The sequence below is a fragment of the Pistacia vera genome, unplaced genomic scaffold (genome assembly GCF_008641045.1).
Source record: "Pistacia vera cultivar Batoury unplaced genomic scaffold, PisVer_v2 Contig474, whole genome shotgun sequence".
NCBI classification, from domain to species: domain Eukaryota; kingdom Viridiplantae; phylum Streptophyta; class Magnoliopsida; order Sapindales; family Anacardiaceae; genus Pistacia; species Pistacia vera.
Window position 1 is genome coordinate 615,720 of NW_022196306.1, and position 23,413 is coordinate 639,132.

General features: G+C 32.7%; 2 protein-coding genes across 9 annotated transcripts; one reads left to right on the forward strand and one right to left on the reverse strand.

The window, feature by feature from the left end:
* Positions 1-584: 584 nt before the first annotated feature.
* LOC116146169 (polycomb group protein EMBRYONIC FLOWER 2) lies at positions 585-17,209 on the reverse strand. Of its 8 annotated transcripts, none has more exons than XM_031431579.1 (22): positions 16,974-17,209; positions 16,619-16,720; positions 15,986-16,133; positions 15,580-15,635; positions 13,455-13,560; positions 12,976-13,135; positions 12,826-12,876; positions 12,271-12,410; positions 11,159-11,221; positions 10,918-11,039; positions 10,330-10,394; positions 9,711-9,763; positions 9,540-9,593; positions 9,391-9,450; positions 8,834-8,880; positions 8,593-8,714; positions 6,953-7,169; positions 6,170-6,218; positions 5,650-5,733; positions 4,529-4,608; positions 2,024-2,113; positions 585-984 (listed from the first exon to the last, which is right to left on the reverse strand). In XM_031431579.1, exons 2-22 carry the CDS (start codon positions 16,654-16,656, stop codon positions 861-863), a joined length of 1,929 nt encoding a protein of 642 aa, XP_031287439.1. In that variant the 5' UTR covers positions 16,657-16,720; positions 16,974-17,209; the 3' UTR covers positions 585-860. The 8 variants fall into 8 exon arrangements, with proteins under 8 accessions (XP_031287439.1, XP_031287441.1, XP_031287438.1 ...); XM_031431581.1 differs by having other exon boundaries at positions 6,953-7,091; positions 12,808-12,876; XM_031431578.1 differs by having other exon boundaries at positions 12,808-12,876; positions 16,619-16,715; positions 17,045-17,208.
* Positions 17,210-19,732: 2,523 nt separating this feature from the next.
* LOC116146217 (probable transcription factor At5g61620) lies at positions 19,733-21,281 on the forward strand. Its single transcript, XM_031431620.1, has 6 exons — positions 19,733-20,015; positions 20,189-20,400; positions 20,481-20,549; positions 20,642-20,701; positions 20,796-20,903; positions 21,009-21,281. Exons 1-6 carry the CDS (start codon positions 19,733-19,735, stop codon positions 21,279-21,281), a joined length of 1,005 nt encoding a protein of 334 aa, XP_031287480.1.
* Positions 21,282-23,413: the final 2,132 nt, after the last annotated feature.

The window sequence follows — 23,413 nt, forward strand, 5'->3', positions numbered from 1 at the left end:
TAAATAAATAAATAAAAATCACCGCTAGATGACCCAACGGTTAACTAAAACTCTTAAATGAATTACTCAAAAGATCATTAATTTGATCCATCTGAATTGCTAATAGGTGTAACTACTAAGAGGATTTACACGATTGTCAACTTCAAAATCTTGAAAGATTAGTTAAAATACATATAAACTGACCTAAACACCTTCGGTAACCCAAAAAAAAAGAAAAAAAAAACGAAACCGGGCCCATAATAACTATTGGTGGTGAAATGTCATGGATTAAAGTAACATAGTGAAGAAAAGCATCTTGGTAAGTCACAACTTTTTATTTAATTTTTGGATTTGGATTAGTACCATACCACACAGGCCTCCCAGTATCACAATGGTAATGGTTTCACTTTGCAATTTAACATCTGTTTTAGGCTTGCATTTACTTCCAATTTTTATTAATAATTGGGGAATTCCACAATCCACAGTCCAATATCAATTCCCTTAAAAGAACCAGCCCTACAGTGGTATTTGATGGCAACTATTTAACCATATGAAGATGCAACATATTAACTCCAAATAAAATAAAAACAAAATATATTTGCACTAAATCTCTTGCTCTATAATTTGAATAATGGTATTTGATGGCAATATTTTTTGAATTATACAGTTACATGGTGCAACAGTACAAGAAGGTAAACAGCTTGAGTGGCCTTTAGAATGGGTGAAGAGAGCAGAGAAAAATCTACGCAAAAACCAGCACAAGCTAGAAATGCTATAAAGATAAATGATTAGAATTGGAACTCTACCTCTTCGCTCATCATCATTCACCCATTCACAGCCAAAAAAAAAAAAAAAAAGAATTAAAAATAAAAATCACCTCTTCAGCTTTTCATGGGATCCAAATCCTGCTTTTGGTATTGTTCCAGAGTAATATTACAATTGTTCATGGTGCGTGCATCAAGCAGTCCATGATTCCACAGTTTGATCATAAACAGTCTCCAACACCTGCACAACCAAATACTAATTAATTAATACATTGCATCTGCAACTTCCACTTACAGAATGATTACATTCTTAACCTTCGATACCCGTAAACCCATATGACCATCCATAAATAAATAAACAAAATCACATGCACATTCAACAAATCCCTGGATGTAGAACCTTAAGTGCCAAGGAGACACTGGATCAGAGTATGAGATTGGTGACAAGATCAATGAAAAATAATAAACATAATTTAGTTACAAACCAAAAATCACAAGGACAAGAACAAAACTATATAGTGAGAGATAATATTCTCAAATTTAATTATACGGATGACTACCAAAGTTTTACATATGGCAGGAATAGCTGTAGCACTAATCCAAATTAGTAATTATGAGAATGCTGATAGCAGTTTACCACTAATTCAAACAAATGGGCAACCCTTACATTTGGCTAAGTTCACTTGATTGCTATTTGTGAAACATGACAATTCAATTACAAAATCCTATATACCATTATCCCATTTTACTGAAAATAAAAATAGGTGCTACAAATCACACCCATTTTCTAATGAACTCAAACAAAACTAAAGCACCGAATTGGCTCTCATACAACTTCTATTTACTAAAATTAGTTGGTTAATCAGAAACAATGCTTTCACAAAAGAAATTACAATTACTCAACTATATACCTTGCCGATAAATATGATGCACTTGACAAACTGTGTAATTGTACAGCAGCTGCTCAGTAATAAAAGTTTAAGCCATCTAAAAGGCTTACGCGGAAAACCTTCATGTCACGCTTTTAATAAATTGAGACTATAAACATTACATGATTTTTCAAAATTTTTAATGTAGTTCAGCTGTAACTGTACTGTCAACTGAATACTAATTCCTTAGTAAATTACTGATTCATTGAAAATAAAAATACCACAAGATATTGCAAAACACAATCAGTTGGCATATGTAAGGGAGAAAGGCAAAAGTTAGAAGCCATTGGGAAAGAATATATGGAGGTTCATTAAAACAATCAGAGTCAATGAGAAAAAAGATGAGCTCACCAATTCAGGGCTGGGGCTTGGACCAGGTCATGACCATGTAGTTTCGTAAATGCTTCACACGCCCAGGGAATATGACCATCAGCCAAAACCCTGTGATCATAATTAGAACAGAAACCTAAGTTAAACAACCACAATACAAAATTCAAAAATACCGAATCACATATAGGCACAAAGGATTTTTGCTAATACACACTAAGTACGTTAGAGATAGCCATATACAAATGCATCATGCAGTGAAGTATGACAAAAGCACCCAGGCCAGTTGATGAGTCGGATTTGGTTCAGATTACGTAAGATCTGAATCTCAATCTAATATTTGAAGCTGATATATAAATGAATTCGAAAACCAAATTTTTATTCTGATTATGATTTAAATCTATCTTATTTAATAATTCATCCCAATCCTAGAGGTTAATTTGTGTTCTTAAGCAAGCGGAAAATAAATCAAATGTATTTCTACTGAAAATGATCATTGCATTTGACAAATTTACATAAAATACGACTTTATAATTTTTATAATTTATATGATTCAATATTGCTCCTCCTAAATGAAATTCTTGGCTACGCAACTGTCCGTGTTCAAACACAGTTCCCAATAAAATTGAGTCTGACACTGTTAAAAAAACCACCTGCCCACCTAAAAAATTTTAGCTTATAAGAAATGACTCAACAATAACATTAAAATTATAAGAGAGAAAATCAATTATCACCCCTGATGTTTCAAAAAACATCACTTAAGTGGTGACTATTATAAGTTTAATCAGAATCATCACAGAACTATTTGAAATCCATAATTAAGTACCCTAAATCCTAACGCTGTTAGACTTCTGTTGGTTAGTCAATATAGAAGGACCAAATTGCCCTTATTTTCTAAAATTTAAAAAAAAAAAAAAAAAAAAAAATTTGTTGAACCAACAACCAGCCATTGTCCCTTCATTGCATATCGCTGCCACTGTTCCCTCATCATATATTGCCGCGATCACCGTTACAAAACACCTCCACCAGTCCACTTGCTGAACCAGCCATGCCAGCACCCCCATCGCACCAAAGAACCAAACCCACCCCATCATAAACCACCAACACAGCCCCAGCCCTCACCCCCTCAACACCACCCCAAACAAAGCTCCACAACCAGTCCCCAAAATATTAGCAACAAATTTCAAAGGACAAACACCCCTCTTATGTCCTTTCTCCCCATTTTCTTCATCTCCCACCATCCACTGCCACCACCACCCCACCATTGCCATCTCTCGAGTTTCACTCTTCTAAATCTTAGTAAAGAACCTAATCTAAACCACAAAATCAACCCGTAAATCGGAAAATAAGCAGCAATAAATCAACCACATTTTTATTTCTTTTGTCCAAATTCAAAATTTTTATAGTTCTTCTCCAAGTTCTTAATGGCAGCAATTGGAGTCACGTTTCAAAACCCAGCCATGACATTAAATGTTGCTGGGCAGCAAAGAGAACCGATTTGAAGCAGCCTAATCCCACAAAAACACAGAATCGCAATCAAAACTCTCACATCACAGCCGCACCTATTCCATCACAGCCGTGGTTGGGGTTGGTAACAGGGCGCTGCAGGTGGGGTTTGGTTGCATGCGTGGGGTGGTGCTGGCGATTTTGTAGTGGGGTTAATTTGAGTCAAGTGTGATAGAAAGTCAACAAAAATTGGAAATTATGTTATTACCCGTGAGATCCTAACAGATTCTAAACAGAATCCATCCTAGGGGTAGTTATTGATGGATTTCAAATAGATCACGAATTAGTTTGATTAAACTTGTAATAGTTACCACCCGAGTGCTGATTTCTGAGATATCAAGAGTGTAACTGATTTTCTCTCAAAATTATAACAATATCTCTATAGAGAATGTAGACGAATTATAAATTATAACTACAATATCTTATCTATACGTATCAATTTAGAATACTTACCTGCTCAAACCCAATTATAATTCAATTTGATTACATGAAAATTACTTCCAGACTAATTAATTCGATTTGGTTGTCAGGCCTGGTAATTGATGAATGAATTGAGCTTAAATTCAGACCCATTAAACGGAGCATCTATCAACCACATTGATTTGGTTTCAATGTGTATTATTATAGCAAAAACACTAAAGAACCATTCATCAACAAATACCTGAGAGCTATAGTGAAAATAACCAAGAAACAACCAAAACACCAAAAGAAAAGAGTGATTTGATACAAAAGGGTCCAGAAAACAAGGTCCAGTCATAAAATGTTTTAAGAAAACAAGTTAGGCAAGGTCAACTAACTGTTAAGGGACTCACAGATTGACCCAAAGGAGCAGGGTATCAGGCCTTTCTACGAAACCTCAAGAAACCAAACAACTCAAAATAATTAAGATAAAACTTATGGAGGATTTTCTTTCTTCAATTGGGAATGGCATAGAATTGATTCTTACAACCAGCTCCCAGAGAGAACCAGTCATGGGCACAAAGAATAAATAACTTAAAAAGGAAAGTGGATAGTGAAAAATACCGTTGCTTTCTCACAAAGGAGTTCCACAAGTGCATCATTTGCTTCTCATCTTTAGTTACATCCACAAAATCATCAAGCATCTGAAACATACTTGAATACATTATGGTTGTCCTATCATGAATGAAATCACTAACAAAGCAGAACACCAAATCTTGCAAAAGTAAAGCCTAACTGGCACAAGGGAAAACTCAATTGATGGTGACAGCACATATAACTCAGTCCATGACTCATTTATCCATGCAAAAATCAGATCAAGCAAGGGGAAAAGTCAATCAATAATAACAGCTCATATAACTCAGTCCATGCCTCATTCTTCCATGCAAAGATCAGATCAAGCATGAATTTATTTTACGATTATATCAAATTACAAGAGTTCACATTTCATGACCATGGCCAGTAATATACTAAGATTTACACAAGCATATATAATTTTTTATGTGGTAATACTAAGATGCAGTATTACTTCGCAATAAATGATCAGAAACCAATCAAGGGTGCAGGTAAAAATAGCTGGACTTTCAGGCGGTCCTTGAAGTTTGGGTACATGCAACCTCGCTTGAACCTTGGATTGAAATAAGAAATGCATCAACCAAACATCTTTTGAACTATAAAAATTCGAAGTAGCACTATGTAAAATGTTTTCTCTATTTTATTTTCACATCATTTCTCGCAATTCCTTATAGATTTAATACCATATTTTTCCTAGTAGCAGGAAACCAATATCATCAATCAGTTAAAGCATTCATCTAGTGTCCCCAAGAAATATATTCATGATTAAAAACAATCAGACTCAAGAAAATTTATGCACAATGTATCTTTAGCTATTTCATTGAGCATATAAATATATAGTTGTCAATAACATAAAAAAGACGGTTTTAGTTTCAATCTAGGAGTTCAATGGCACTCAAAGAATGAGCAGAGGAAATTATGCTGCTTGAGGATATACATTAGATATCTCAATGCCTGCGATATATGTTATTTACAGATCCATGTCATAAAAGTTTTTTTTTCTAACATGCATCAAAATTACAAAAAATGAAATTTACAAGGTGACCACAATACATGATATATTTACAAGATGATAAAATACAAGATTTAAATGATGCAGCCATTTTACATACCCTTCGGTCTTCCAAATCTGCAACATCATCATCAACTTCATCCTCGCTATCCCGATCTGACATTACTTGCTCTGGAGCCATTGGCTTTATGGATAGAAGAGTAACTATTTTCAGATGTTTGACACATAATTGCTTGTAATCAAAGTAAAGGTGATCTACTGATGGTAGTCATTCAAAAGGAGAGAAAAACAATATAATCAACTCCCATTTATAATTAAGACATCTTTGGGTAAACACTAACTCATGAGCTTAACAATTGAAGATTTCAAAAGTTCCCAAACTAATAATACTCTTTAAAGGCAGTCTAACCCCCATTTTACCTAAGATGATCAATTATATTGCAACAGATAAATTTGCTACTCACATAATTTGATGAGACTACTACAAAATTAAGGAGCAATCAATTTCAAGGAAAGAATAATCTTTTGAGAAGCCTGATAAATCCAATACTTCCCATTGAGAGTAAGAAGCATACCGCGACGAAAACAGATTATCAATCAAATTAGAAACCATTAGCTACCTGAGCTCTATGCGAGTGAAAGAACTGTCGCTTCTGAAGGAGGGTACGGCTGAAAAGAGAGAATAAAAACTTAGATCAAATCCACATTGATGCTATGAGATATGCAACCAATATGAGATATCTAGTAATAAATTTAACAAGTCATGTGACAACACCTTAAATTATTGCAATAAAAATGGGTGAAGTCACCCTCATATTAACAATAAACACAATATCATGACTAAATCAACATCCCAATACAGCACTAATAAAATGGCCTTACGCTCTTGGTTTGCTGGAATTGACTTAACCAACTCAGCACTCGTAAGCATTTAGTGGTAATTTACTCTCTAGTTGGTTCCATTACAACTATTAGCCTCCTAACCCACATTATATGAATAATTAAGCAACTACAACCACTTTAAAAAGATAAACCACACCACCCAAAACAGGTGGAAATCCAAATGATCAGATCAATATGACAATTATAAAGTTCCATATTTAAACAAATTAGAAGGTATGCCTCAAGCAATAACACTAATCTTATAAGAAACTTCATCATAATAGAGGTCAACTTAACAGCTTAAAGAAAAAATTTCAAAGTTTAGGACAGCATAGCTTTCCTAGTAGCGTTTTATTTTTCTTTTCTTTTCATTGTCCCTCCAAATAAAAAGCATTTAGAAATTTTTTTCAATGATTAACTGATTAATATATACAAATAAATTTTTTACAATAAGGTGAAAAAGCCTTTAGAAAGAGAAAATCCTGTGCTTAAAAAATAGAACAATAGGACATAATACATACTTTCTGGGATCAGTTCGTTCGATAGATAACTTTCTTGTCTTTGCAAATTGTAGCATGGCAGGGGGAGCAAGATTGTTTCCAGATACAGACTGAAGAAACTCAGGATCAGCATATGATTGTGCTGCAGCACCTGAAACTCCCGCAACATTAAAGCTGGGTGTAACACTCTGTGCACACTCCGCAAAACCAACACTAGCATTCTGAAAATCATTCCCACCTGAAATATATCCTTCTTAATTAGTAGTTCAATACAGAACTTCACACAAGGAGCATGTCAGATAAAAAAACTACACAAGTCAACTAAACATAACATCCAACCAAGTATCAAGCACAATCAATGTCGAAGAATACATTCAGTTACACCAAGTAAGATGCATTTTCAGTTCAATATTGGTCTGAGGGCAACAGATCAACCTAATAAAAAAAATGATATACTGGGAACTGCTACTTGGCTATCAGGTTAGCAATTGTTAGGGCATAAACAAAAGCCATCTTATTTAAAAACCTCAGCAAGTAAGAAATACAGGAAAGAATAGCATGATTTTAGAAAGATGGTGCCATATAAGAAATCCATTAACAATAGTATCCCCTTAGGAGTATGGCATATGAATGAGTAGAGAGATATTCAAATCACCGGACTTAGAACCCAACTTGGTCATCAATTTCTGGGGCACATATGTGAGATTACCAATTTTGTAAACCATCTAAGACAACTTATAAGTTCCATGCGAGCAAGGAAAACTAAGAGTGTTACTTTTATAGTATTTACACACTTATTATTAATTCTGCTTTAAATATCCCAGTTTATGTCTCCCCTCTAATTTAAAATTTGGTGTTCGTATATCCCATAAAAGAATAGCCTTCTTTGAGGCAAACATAAGTGCTGTACCTATTCAATTTACTGAGTGGCAGGTAAAAAAGAAACAAACCTTTTCCCCTGATGCTCCCATGGCAGATCTTCTTTATGCAGGTTTCTGGGAAAATGTTGTCCTATAATTAAGATGCAACTAATAATTCTATAGCCCTTGGTTAGTTTAGAGGTTAAGGCCTATGGTAAACCAAGAGGATAAGGGTTAAATCCCCTAAAAGGTCATGAACTTTAAATATAAAATCCTACAAGCTTCTTGCCAAGGTTTTATTTTTGCTAATTGTCTATGGGAGTGCACTGTCAATGCTTTCACTCTCTACAGAAATAATATAAACCAAGACAATAAGGGCCAGTTTGATTTACAGTTCTTGATTTAAAAAGCAGGGGATACAGAAAATTTCATGAAAACACATTTGGTTGAAATGAATTGAAATATTTCCGAAATCAATTTTAAAAAACAATCCAAAAAACTTGGTGCAAAACAAAAATGAGGAAAAAGGAGCCAATTTTCTCATTTTCTATGGTTTTTTACTCTAAAAATTATTTTTGAATACCGTATCAAAGACAATTTTAGTATTCATAAAAACTGAGATACATCTAAAGATTTTGAATAGTATCTAGGTTTTTGAAAATTATTTTTGGGTCACAAACCAAACGGGCCCCTTAAAAGACTCAGTTCTATGTATCTACAATTTTCTCAAGTATTCTATAGTGTTGAGTAGAAGGCTAACATCCATCTAAGCGTACACCAACAATGAGATGGAACACATACCGTTAACCTTGTCAAGAAGCTCACAAACTCCTTCAGGCAAGTTTGACTCTAACACAAGTGGATGCACATGCTTTGAATGTTGAATTAGGTTCTTCCATCTCCTGTGTCTTCGTCTTTTTGAACTGTGCACAATAAGGAGCTTGTTCCAGATCATTTCATGGCATTCACATATATGAACATAACTAGATAAAGCCATGAAAATCTAGAAAATAAACAATGATAAAAAGAAACAGATACTTACCAAAAGAAGAATGTTTGTTGCTTAGGATCAACATCATCCGCAACAACCTGAATAAACATATTGGCACATAAATGATAACTTCTAAAATGCTAGAGTTTATTGAACATACTAATTCTATAATGATCTCAAGAAAAAACTGAATCCATTAAGCAATAACTTAATTGACATACCAATTTTAAAATGAAAATTTCATCGAAATGTATTGTTTAGTAATATCGCAAGATGTATAGTCTCATTGGAAGAAACCCAACAATAATATGTAATAACCAAAAGTAATTAACAAAATTGTCACAGAGATCCAAACACAAAACCATCCATGTGGAAACAAACACAAGCTCATCTTGCTCTCTCCATTATATAATTCTAGAATTGGGGATTAAACACAAGAACTCTTGGTTAAATAGAGTAACAATAAAATTCAAATAAAGTTATCCCAAATGCTCATGCAGGTTTGGAACTTCAAGTTAATTATTCCAACACAAACAATCACAAGTCTAAACTAAATAAATACCACAAAGAACCCTCCAAAAGTAATTTTAGTAAGAAAAAGTCCTGACCTCAGATCTCCAAGTGTCAGTCTTCACGGATACATTTACAGCTTGATATTCTTCAGTAACCTATAAAAGTATTTGTTGATTTAGCAGTTACAATTCACAACATATGGAAGTTATCAGAACAGCACTAAAGATTCCTGAGGTTTACCAACCCAAAATTCAAAGTTGAATAGATCATGTGACGAGGGCAGGTGGTATCTAAGACCCTACAACAATATAAGAAGTTAGTAAGCATCAAGCCAGAACAGTTTAGCTACTATAAGGTCAATAAATTTAAACCACAATGATATTAAACAAAAATATACATCAGGATAAGGTTCAACCTTAAAGCTTGCACATTTCACCAAGCAGAATGGACAAGAAAAGTCTTCAGTTACTGCAAGTTAAAAGATTAATCAGGTTCACACACAACACTAGAAATAATTTCCGACAGCATAAATACAGATAAAAGTTAGAACTAAAAGTTTTCAAGTATTCAAAACAAGACACCTTTCAGTAAATTATAGGCACCAAAAGCATTGTATCAATTGAACAGAAACCGTAGAATTTGTAGATAAATATATTCATTTCACCTGAAGTTAAAGCCTGTCAAATTGTTTCAGCTACACAAAGGATTTGAATGCAAGGCTTGTAATTGCAAAATACTTAAAAAAAAAAAAAAAATTCACATGTACTTCTGTTATTTACCCTTTTACTCTAATGTTTTGTAACATACACAAAAGCAATAAACATTTAATTGAGTGCATTTGTAAAACAATGACCATCAGCTTTGTACCAACATGCCTGAACTTGGAAAAGCCAATCATCTACTATTAAATAAATAAGATATCATCTACTATTAAATAAAAAAGATTCACTAAAAGTAATTAAATAAACAAAAATATAGATATAAGACCTATAAATATTAGGAACAAGAGGAAATGTGAGAATATATCCACATACCTTCAGTTCTCTGTAATTTGTTGTTGTAATATCTATAGTTGAAGACAACATTTCCGGCCCTCAACCTAATAACAGAAGTAGAAAATAGTAACATAAAGCCCATGGGTAATAAAATTATTTATGGATCAATTAGGGAACCCAATGAAGCACCAAATAGTAGTAATACTGAATGCACAAGTCAATGCCTTCCCAATGCAGAGAAAGTTGTATGTTCACCTAAGGGTTAAAAATTCTAAAACTAAGTACTCAAAAGGATCTTCAACAACTATTTGTTTAAGGTAACACATGATATGGTAAACCTGAAGCATGAAAGCAAACTACAAATAGATAGCCACATACTTATGCAGACAGATACATAGATGTATGGAGAGGGAAGGAAGAGAAAGAAAGAGAGAGTTACGCCCAATTGTAGAGAATCTGGGTACATAAAGAACCAAAGCACACAAAAATGGGGAAACTCATTAATCAGTCATTCCAGGATTAAGAAAAGTTATAAGTTCACATGAAAAACAGTAATGATATATAGCAGCAAGAGAAGAGTGACCATGATAATAACAAAGTGAGTAATCTTAGGAGACAAACTATTACCGAATAATACGAGCCAATGATGAAGAAGTAATATCACTACAAGTGTATGAATTGTAGGCTGATTTTTCCTTTCCCCCTATCTCTTCTGCAGAAATGGTGACATGCACCTGCTGTGATGTATTCTTTGAAAGACAAAAGAAAAAAAGTTGAAAAACAAAGAAAAATCAGAAAAGGGATCAACATGAAAAAACACAAACAAAAAAGAAAAAAGAAATAACAAAACATGAAGAATTAAACAAACCGAGGCTCCAGAAGAAAAGGGTATTTGGATTGAGACACTTTTATCCTTATTCAAACAACTCAACTGCAACAAAAAACAGAAATAATATAAATACAAATTACCGAGAAAATATTTTTTCATATATAAAAAATAAAAATAGAAAAACTAATGAGTCCTGAAAAGCCAAATGAAACAAATCATATAAATAAAACCTTTTCCCACAGTTTAAATTTCTAGCAAAAACTAATAGTTTTTATTTCCTTCCTTTGTCAGCACAATCATACTACTTTTCATTTAGTCATATATAACATATTCTAACCCTTATTATTTCATCAGTTGTCCAAAAAATGTGGAAATGGAGGCATAGAAGTAAAATCACAGGTGGTTTCTAAGAAACATACACAAATTAGATGGCATAGAACTTCAAGAAGACAAGCTTTTGAGATCATCATTTGTTTAGCAGTCCTTTTCCTCTGGACTCTTATTTTCCTTTTCGAGATTGGCATAGTTAAAATTTTAGTGGTTATTAGCTCTTTCTTTTTTCAGTTCTTTTTTTCTATTTCTTTGGGGTGGTCTCTCCAGTATTCTCCAAATGTACTTAAAGGAATCTTCAGGAAAGCTTACCAAAAAAGGGGGTTAAGAAAAACTTCAATGGCATACTAAATTGTGATAATGCTTTCAAGTAAAAACAAAGACAACCATGCAAAGAGAAACTGAGAACTAATCATAGGAATCCAAAAACATGCATATAGGTTGGTTTATAGATCCACTGTCAACAAGATGAACATCAAGTTTTAATATACTCCATTTCAAAATGAAAATTGAATTGAAATGCCTTAGACAAGGAAATGTCCTAGATATTATTCATTAATTGCACCCTCACAATGTCGCTAGACATAAAAATATATAGAAATAAACTAGCATCCAATAAGAGCAAAATTTAGTGTGCCAAGAAGTCGTCTTCATTAAGTGCAGTGTGTCAAAGAATAAAATGATAGACCAACCAAAATTGCATAAAATGGCATTGTGTAAACTGTTTAGCCAAATAATCAATATTGAGTCAAGATTTCACAATATGAAGAAGAAGAAGAAGAAGAACGAAAAGTTCTACAAGAGGATGCTTAATGCTGTACCTTCAAGAAGCAAGAAAGCATGTCAACAGGATACGTCACCTCAGCTCTTTGTCCCAGACTCAAATTTGGGGACTTCTCCCACGACATATAAAGTGATTCCAAAGGTATCTTGCCCCAAAGGCAGCATCCTCCATCATTTGCTGTAAGGTAAAATTGAATGGAATTTAAAAGGGGATGAAGAATATTCAAGGTCAAGAGTAACAGAAACAGTTTTGCACTTGACAGCAGTAATCCAGAAGTTGCCAGGAAATTATTGTGATACAGAGACCATAATCCAGAATAAAATTAAAACTCCAAGAAATAGCCACATGTACTTTATTCCATTTAATGAGTAGGAATAATAAAACACAGCAATTTTAGAATTTTGAATAACAATGAATTTCAATAAGACCTACAAACAGTTGCCAGTAGAAATGTGGGCTCCCAAAGTTCCTTATAATCAATTCATATTAATACTTCAGGGAATTCCCTATCACAAGAAGTCCAAAAGAACTAAGTTTGATCTAATAAAAATTAAGCAACAAGAGTATATCTCACATGGAAATGATGTCATACCCAAACGAGCCTTAGTTAAATCAATTCCACACAAAGAATTTGGGGTTGCAGCTGCAAGGAATAACCAAGACCAAAATTCAGACTGATTTTGATACATAAATCCTAGCTCATCAATCAAAAATACAAATGAAAAAATATATTTAAATATACCAAAGTTGACAAGCAAGATCGCCAGTGAGCCTGATTTGGCCTTCAATGCTAGCTTAGTAATGTCAGGGAGAATAAAATTTGCCTGAACCTGAGTACTCCCCTCAACTCCAGTGAAATTTGTCAAAATACAAGCTCGATTAAAACGATATTCTGCAGAATACTTTATTTTGGAATAATATATGCATATTAGAAAACCATACTACAATGAAGTAAAATAAACGGCATATATATATATATATATATCGAAAGAAAGAGTAAATCTCTTATGCAGACGTCCTGAAGTTTTAAACATGCGGACGGAGGGTGAGCAACCAATCACTAGCTCACAGAGTTCAAAAATCAAAGCCAACAACTACTCACTCGCCCTCAGTGTGCACATTATAAATTTTAGGGCGTCCACACCTGAGAATTTTCATATACATATTTATATACACACAAACATTAATATATCAATGAGCTTTAGAGAAATGCATCCCTACCTCTGTAATAGACACTAGTCTTGCCAACAAAATGTACAAAGGAAACGGACACTGAGCTTGTACACCTTCATTGACAGTTCCTGACAGGGAAATTGTCATTTGTATTCTACAAATTCAACCAACAGATGCATAGTTAGTATCTCAAATTCATTTGTATTATAAATATTTAACCAACGCAAACAAGCCAACATCATTAAACAGAACACCTTCAATCAGACCAATTGCATCAAAATTTCAGGCAATCATCAGACGGTGTGAATAAAAAACTATTTAATCATCAAAAATAATTTATTAAATTAAACCATAAGTATCATTAAGACTTGTTAAAAAAACATGGTGAATTATTTGGGACTAGCCATCCAAGATAGCTTAATATGAAAACCTCAAGAAAAGGTACTCCAGCTCCGTAACTGGCAAGGGGTTTGAGTTGATGGGTTCCACTTTTTTGTTGTTTGCAGGCTGTTGTAATCTCTCTCTTTTGTGGTGTTCATATTGCACAAATAACACAAGGTTTTTGAGAATTTTTTTTGTACATATCTCTCTAGCTGTGGACACCTAGTCCACCACTGTAAACATTTACTCTTTTTCAATATAATCAGTGTTTCATATAAAAAAAAAAGGTACTCCAGCTCAGTAACTCCTATGATTACTACAGACTCAGTATCCCAGATTACATGGCATAAAGGGCTATACGAAAAATTGATTTCATACCTGAAGAAACTATATTACATAAATTCGCATAGCGTATGTTTTTTGCACTGTAAGGACAGCACAAAAAGAATGAATAGCAACAGTTTTTTTTTTTTTAAACAGCGGTTGAAGAGAGTTAAGTACTATTAAGTCCCTTACAAAGAGCAAAAAGAAGACCTATAGGGGCAACAGGTCTCATGGGTGTCCATCTCCATGATGCACAGGCTTTTCACAAAAATGTGCAACCATAATATATTTATAAATATTTATTTTAAAAAAAATAAAAAATAATTAAATACAAACTAAAATTAAAATTTTAAAAATTTAAGAATGCAATCAATATCATAATCTGAAAACAATATTATGAAAATGCAAACAATAAAAAGTGATAAGGAGAGCTTTTAAAAAATGAAGAGTATATATTTTTAATAAATAATTACTAAGATATTTCATTAATATTCTTAATACAAATTAATATAATTATAAAAGATTAAGAAAAGATTCATACAACTCAAAATATTTTTTGATTTGAAAAATTAACCCAGATAATGAAGAAAACAGTACTAAAGTGCGTTGCTTTTTTTTTTTTGTCTTTCCTTTATTGAAATTTGAAAATAGATTTTTATTTTTTATTTTCAGAAACCGATAACTAAAATGAATATTTTCTAAACTCTGAAAACAATAAATCATTCACCAAAAATGAAAACGCATGCAGCCAGGGGTTGTTCACTTATGGTTTTAGCGTTTAAATTTTCAAAGAATAAAAAAATAAAATAAAATATCGAATTTTTAAATTAAAATAAAAAATTGAATTTTAATGATTTGAGAACGCATTAAATAACAGATATCTGATTTTTTTTATGCATAACTGTTAAAATACTTTATTACAATTATCATAATTTTAGAAATGAAATCCAGACGACTTATAAAAAATCAAATAAACAACTCAAAATTTCTTTCTGACTCTGATAATGAAATCTTTCAAACGGAGAAAACAATAATTTTTTTTTTTTTGTTACACCACCTTTTAGTCAAAAGGAGAGAAAATAAGACTATTCATTTGTGATAACAGAAAATGAAAACAGGTGTCAGACATGTATTTCACATTTTATAAGAGAAGAAAACATAAAATCAAGAATGGAACCAGTCAACCCCTAAATTTTCCGACGAATCTGTTTCAAAGGGAGATACAACATACTAAAAATAATAACTTCTTAAAACATGTAGCTACTCCAACGCGCGACACAATTTTCCAAGGGAAACCACTGTAAGCTTATCATTGCTAAAAAAATCATAAGCAACTACTAAACAGAACTCTTCCACACAAAAATTCCATATAACAACATATCGTCCCAGCAAACCTAATACTACCATAAAAAACTTTCACAATGCAATTATTTTAGAAATAGAAACCAGATGATTGGCATATTATTACCTCCTTCTGTGCTTTTCTTGAATTTGGTAGTTCAAACATCTTTGAAGAAATGATGGCTACATCAGACAACATTGCTCAGTTAGAAACAAGAAACAAATAACAGAAGAAACTATCAATATGCAAAGTGAAGTGAGAATGCAAAGGATCATGCAGGCATATGAGTATGTGCAAGGTGCAAAAGCAGCACAATTGCACTAAGAACCATTCATTTCCACAATGGTTTGTGCAATCAAGAATCTATTCCAAAGAAAGAAAAAGAAAATGGTTCAAACCACCAAGCTAATTTGAATTGGACCATCAACTTCTCTGGTACAACATTGCTGTAAGCAAAAATACAATCTCTATATAGAGAAAACATAATGAGATGAAACAAAACATGGAAATATTGACAGATCAAAAGCATTACACTTCCTATAGCACGTCGTTGAAGGATGTTGTAAAATTCTACAGGCTTGCAATAGATAGAGAGACTCTCTTCAGCAGCAATTTCCTCCTCTGCAGTTAAATGCGCACGAGAGTCTTCGCGGCACATTTGATCCGTGCTTCTAGAGTACCTGCAGTAGCAAACAAGAAATTCTAACGATGAACTCACATAAAAGGATGAGATTCTCTAAACTCCCATGATGAAAAAGTCCATTACATTCATAAATACATAAATAACGTTTTACACCAAATATTCAAACCCCCCTTCATATCCAATGAAAATTTCCCATTATAATTCTAAGATCAGAAAACAATACTAGTAAACCGGTAAGGATAGAGTATTATACAATCAAGCATCATAACCATAGCTCGAATGAGTTTTCGAATTTCCAACTATTACTCTGGGGTATTCATTTGCATCAGGTATAAAGAAACCACCCAAACCATACCAAACCCATCAAAGAAGAAAATGATAACTAAAGTTAGTAAATCACAAAAGCTACAATCTCCACATTCATTCACACGCATTTTCAGTTTACAAAGAATATAATTTAAGCAAATAACGAGAATAACATAACAAAAGTAACAAAACAGCGTCGTCTTGAGGAGAACATACGAGGAAGTTTCACGTGCCACCAAAGGAATGCCCGGCATTATTGCTAGAGAGCATCGGAATATGATTTCGCAGCCATTCAGTAAGCCAAACCAAACACCTAAACTAAAAAAACAAAAAAATTTAAAAACAAAAATAATGTTTAAAAAAAAAACTCGCAACAATTCTTCAACTACATATAAAATCAATTACTCAACAGAATCCATTAGTCACAAAATAAACGATAAAATCAGAACACAAATGAAGAAAGCAATAATCGAATTAAAAAAAAAAAAAAGGACCTCGTCGAGTTAGAAACCCTAAATGTTAGAAGAAATTGTTTAAGATAAATGCAAGACGTTTGAAGCTTTTTGTTTACCAGAAGTTTCGTTAGGAATTGGGTGCGTTTTAAGAGAGAGAAAGAGAGAAAGGTGATTAAAACGCAGTTACCGAGGCGGGGTTGTTGGGTTCAGCACTTTGAGGTTGAGTCGAGGTCTCTAGCAAAAAGCACGTAAAGCATTGGCAGCTACGATTCTCTGCGGTTAATTGAAGGCGTTACTTTTTAGTTTTTACAGTGGACTGCTTCTGTTTGTCCATACTTTCTTCACAATTTTTTTGATTTTTTCTCTGGATGGATTGGAGATTAACATACGCTTGTTTATACAAAGATTGGGCTGCACTTGGTCCACTTGGACATAGGGACGGTACAAAAACCTGGTTCGGGTCGATTATGACTGGCCGGATCAAAACCAAGATCCTGAAAGATCAAACTGTCTGGATGACTGGACAGATTTATATTACTGGAATATTAGGGTCTATTTATTTTATTATTTTAGATAGAATTTTAAGAATAATATTATTAGGAGGTAAAATTTAAAAATTCATAAAAAAACCCCCTAGGTTTGCTAATTTAATAAACACCCTAATATATAAAATATTGTAAAACGAAAAAAACATCCCCACCATCTGCAATGTCAAATTCTGACTACCACCGTCAGAATCTGGTCGAAAAATTGCATAACAACACATACCAGTCGGATATGGCAAGTATGGCGTCGATATGGCATTTTTCGACCAGATCCATACAGCCAGATGTGACTGTCGACGACCGAAAAAGGCCAAAGAAGTCCATCTTTGGTTGTCGTTATCGGTCAACGATAGACAAGATTTGGCCGTTAGCGACGGCCAAAGATATGGCCGTTGTTGTCAGTCAATGATGGCAAAGATTTGGCCGTCAGCGGTGAATTACTGGCCAATTCTGGTAGTGGTATAGGCCGTTGTGACAGATTCTGGCTACCACCAACGGTGGTTACCGGAATCTGGCAAGTATGGGTCGGTGGGGGTATTTTGTTAATTTTTAAATTTTTTTTTGGGTATTTAATGAAATTAATAAACTTAAGGAGTCTAAAAATAATTAAAAAATATAGTAATATTTTTCAAATAATATGTCAAACAATACTTTGAGAATATGGGTAGAAATAGGGAACCAAACGCACCCTTAAATATTAACGAAATAGTATCTACACATATTACATAACGAAATAGTATTTATACATATTTTAACAGCAATTAATTTTTTTAATGCTAATTATTTATGGCATTTTATAGTATTTTCTTTAAATGAAAAAAAAAAATAAAAATCATGTAAAAAAATTTGGGCCTGTTTGATCTGTGAATTGAAAATAAGGACACCCTTCAAAATTTTGAGTCATATTCTTACAATTTTAATTGCAAAATAATTTATTCCTTAATAAATTATAATATAGTTAAAAGTAACATAATGTAGGCTTAGTTTGAAATTTGTTGTAATTTTTCTTATAATCATTTATGTGTAAACTTGAAGAACAATTAACTTTAGATAAAATCTATAATGTGTTATTGTTTTGCTTAATTTTAAAATTACTTTCGCTTTTGGGAGGAGAGATATAACTTATATAAAAAGAGCTAAAGACAAAAACTAGGTATTTTAAAATAATTTTTTCTATTATAAAAACATAGTTTATTTATTTATTTTAAATAAATAAAAAAGTTTAAAATCAAGAGAATATGAAAACTGACCCGGAGTTGTAAACTAATTGTTACCGATAAACCACCGATAACAAGTAGAGCAATACTGCCGGCACCGGTAAACTATCAATAGTAAATGAGATAATACCGCTAACACCATAGATATACTTACCTTAAATATAATCATTTTCTGATATATGGTTACCAAATAATTATTAATCCATAATAATAGAAATAATAATCAGAAATATTAATATATAAACATACCATAAAATAATATTTCTGGTTCAATACAAGTAATAATGGATAGAAGTAGAAAAGAATTAAATTGGTTGACAAAAATAACTCCCAATTATCATAAAAGCTTTCTGTAAACTCAATATTATAGTTGGAAAGATATCCAATATGATTTTTGATATTGTGTCTCAATATGGAAGTATAAATCAAGTTGAAATTCTTAGAAAATAAATAAAAAGAAATTAAATCCCATAAATCTACTCTTATCATAAAAGATTATCAAGAAACTCAATAATGTAATTGAGAAGAACTCTAAGAGACTTTGGTGGAGGAAGACATATCTTCAAATTCTTGGAAATTGTTTTTAAATAAATATAAAATTATTTTTGCATTATATATATATATATAATAAAAAAAAAATAATAAAAAAAAAAAAAAATACAAAAAAAAAAAAAAAAAAAAAAAAAATTAAAAAAAAATAATAAAAAATATATAAAAAAATTAAAAATTAAATAAAATAAAAAAAAAAAAATTAAAAAAAAAAATATTAAAATTATATAAAAAATAAAAAAATAAAAAAAAAAAAAAAAAAAAAAAAAAAATAAAAAGGTTTAATTAATTTTATTTGAATTTAGTGTTAATCAACAGATGATGTATAGCTGGTTTCTCCAGTTAAAGCAAATCTGAAAAATCCTAACCAATTATATCAACTCCCAAAAATGTGTAAAAACTGGAGGCAGATAAGACATTAATATCATGAACAAAATCTTTGCTGTTTACAGTGGATACGTGTGTTTACTTGGAAGGCAAGAAGAAGCCTATAAAAACTCTCAAGATAAGAAGAAAGTAAAACCTTGGACTTTATCGAAACACTACCATTCATCAGTTTTCTCGATGGCCAGAGAAACAACCAGAAAATGTTCTCACTGTGGGAACATTGGCCATAACTCAAGAACTTGCAATGGCAAGGGATGTTTTAAGCTTTTCGGTGTTGAACTTTCTGATCAGAATCAGGATCAATCCATTAAGAAAAGTGCGAGCTTTGGAAATTTACAGTCTCTTTTTGCGGAGCCACACAACTCCCATGGAGATGGTGACGGTGATGGTGATGATGGATATCTCTCTGATGGACAGGTCCATTGTAAGAGAGCCAAGACTGCACGTGAAAGGAAGAAGGGTAATATTTGAGATCTATTTATATGATTCTATTTGTATGTTTGTTGGTTGGCATTCAATAACCCATTACTTCCCTTTGTTTGAGATCTGTTATTGATGGATATAGGCTTTCTGAGATAGAAGGGTAATATTAATATTCTTCTGGGTTTATTTATCTTACTGTGATGTGATCAGGGAAACCATGGAATGAGGATGAACATGTGAACTTCTTAGCTGGATTGAAATTGCTGGGGAAAGGTGATTGGAAAGGCATTTCAAAGAAATTTGTACCCACCAGGACCCCAACTCAAGTTGCAAGTCATGCACAAAAGTATTTTCTTAGACAGGGCTTAAGCGATAAGAAGAATCGAAGAGCCAGTGTCTTTGACATTCCTTATTCAGAATCTGTAATCTCTTTTTCTTTTTCTCATGCATTAATTGACGAAATACATTACATGTCTCATTTCTTGCTTGAATAAATCTACAGGCTCCAGCTCCTCCTAAAGATTCATTGCCTCCGATTTCAGAGAAACCAGTTGCTGAAACTTCATCACAAGTAATCCATGGCCATTTCAATTTGTTTTTACAACATTAATTTTCTTTGATTGTGAGAATATAGTTGAAATGGGGGGTCTTGTACTATTACAGGTAAATGCACCACCATCTTCAATTATGCCATTGAAGAGTACTTTTGAAATGCCATTGCAGGTAGTTAAAAGTCTTTATACCAACAGAAATATTTCTTTGTTCTGTAATTTATTCACGAGTTCATTAATAACATTGGTTTCATTTTATCTTACAGGCTAATAACTTAAGTCAGATTGCAAATCAATTCCCAAATCTCTGCTTGAATGCTGTTCCAATTGCTCTAACTTCTAGCAATCCGAATTACTCGGCTTTCCCTTACGGAGTAAGAACCCATTTGATCAATGTGAATTTTATTTTAATGGTTCTGATTATGTAAATTAATGACTCTTTTTGATTCAAAATATATGAATTTCTCATGTTTACACAGCTGGAAACCCCTTGCAATGGTCAGAGGTTTAGAGGATTTCAGGCAATGAATTATCAGAGGCCGGGTTATGTCTACATGCCTCCTTGTGCACCACTTACAACCCACCACCCCTCTGGTATTCCTCCACCACCACATTCATCTCAAGATGCTCCAAGAACCTTCAAAAGAGCTTCTACAACTTCAACTACAAAAGATTCTTTGGAACTTAAAATTGGACCCCCTGAATCCCCGCAAAGAGCTGATCTATCTTCTGGAGCAATTCAAGTCGTATGAAAAAAAAAAAAAAATTTGTTTTTGCTTGTGTTTTCTGCAATTTTGTTTCAGATATGAGGATTAGATTAGACGGAAATTGAGTTTTAGTGTTATGCATAAAGTTGCACATTTTTGGGTGCATATGTTTTATTTTTTCATACTCTATTCCCTGTCCTATTTATTTTATTATTTGAGAAATACTATTTTATTTTTTTTTAAATTACTTTTAGTCTTTTACACCTCTTAAGTTCATTAATTTAATTAAACACTCCTAGAAAAAAAAGTTTAAAAATTAACAAAAACACCACCACCCACCCATAGTTGCTAGATTCTGGGTGTGGTTGCCGGAATATGTCACAACGGAGTAGAAATGACCGTAACTGGCTTGTAATTAGCTGATCTGGCCTTTTCCAGTTAGATTCACAGTGGATCTGGCCGTCAGCGACAGCCATTTCTTTGGCCGCTGCTGATGGTCAACGACGGTCATATCTTTGGCCGTTGCTGATGGCCAAATCTGGCCTTTTACGGCCGTCGACGGGTGGATCTAGTCGAAAAAGGCCATGTCGATGCACGACTAGCCAGATCCGACCGATTTGCGTCGTAACGCCATTTTTCGGCCAGATTCCGACTGTGGTGGCTAGAATCTGGCACTGTGGGTGGGTGGGGGTGTTTTTTTCATTTTACAAAAGTTTTATATATTAGGGTGTTTAGTTAAATTAACAAACCTAGCGGGTTTTTTTGTTAATTTTAAAATTTTATCTTGTAATAATCACCCTATTCAACTATCCAATATTATTCCCAAAATCCTATCCAAAATAATAAAACAAACGCACCCTTTGTTTCCATTGACATTAAAAAATACTAGCCCCTTGGGATTATTTATGCTTGCATTTTGATGTTTAATGTTCGGCATTCTCAGCAATTGAGCCCTAATTCCAAGTTTTAATGTTATCAATGGTGTCTCAACAAACTAGCTAAGATAGAATAAGGGCCAATTATCAGCCAGATTTCTATTCTCAATTGAATCTTTAATCTTCTTTAAATCCATGGCTTGGACTCTAACCACCGACTTTACATAATCCTGGATAGTTAAGGCATCTCAGTAATTCCTTTTGAATCTTCTCTCATTTCTCTCTATCCACAAAGAATGAATAGTAGAACTAAGTAACAGCTTCCTTAGAATAAACTTCAACTTGTTCTTCATCCATAAGTATTGCAATACCTTAGATCGCACATATGAAGGATACGGTTCCAAAATGGTCGAAGTGAAGCAACAATCAAATAACAGGTGGTTCAAAATTTCAATTCTTGCATTACAAAAGCAATCGATGTTAGCATGGATAAAAATATGCACCAATCCCTTCTACCTTGTTAAAGGTGGTCTTCATTACACAGCTGGACTTTCCATTTACTTAATATCCCACAAGGAGATTGCATGAATCACCATTTCCAGGGCATTAAACGATGTAGTATGTCACCAAATTATAAATTAACTGTTCGTTTAAATTACTTTTTGTTCAAATATGTCAAAGTTTATTAGAAATTTAAAATTTTATCGATATGATTTAATTTTAAAAATTTCCCACTTGTGTTTATTTCATTAATGATGTTTGTTAGGTTGAAAAACAAAAAGCTGTGGCAACGGGAAATGTTAAACCTGTAAGGACATGTTTGGTATGTTACTTTGTATAATACAATATAATATTGTTCTGTATTGCACATCATTATATAATACTGTTAGAATTATTTATAATTCTTATAAAGTGGACCATGTAAATTAAATATAATATAAGGTTTAGTAATAATTAATTTAATTGAAGAGCATATTGGTCTTTAACCGTTGATGGAAAGGTTGCATCAGTTAATAAAATAACTGATGTGTGTAGTTAATTAAATAACTGCAATTTAAAAGGTGGGTTCTCTCTCTATTTCCAATGTACGCTAAAATTTTTCTCTGTCCATCAAGAGAGTTTGCGATTATAAAAGGGAAGAAAGGGAGAAAAACGTTACCTATTTTTTATTCAATCAAGATTCAAGTTTTAATTTTCAAACTATGGAATCAGGTATGTATTTCTTTTATATATATGTGAAAGTTCATCAAGTTTCAAGATCCTATAACTTTATATTTGTACAACTTAGGGCATAAAAACATG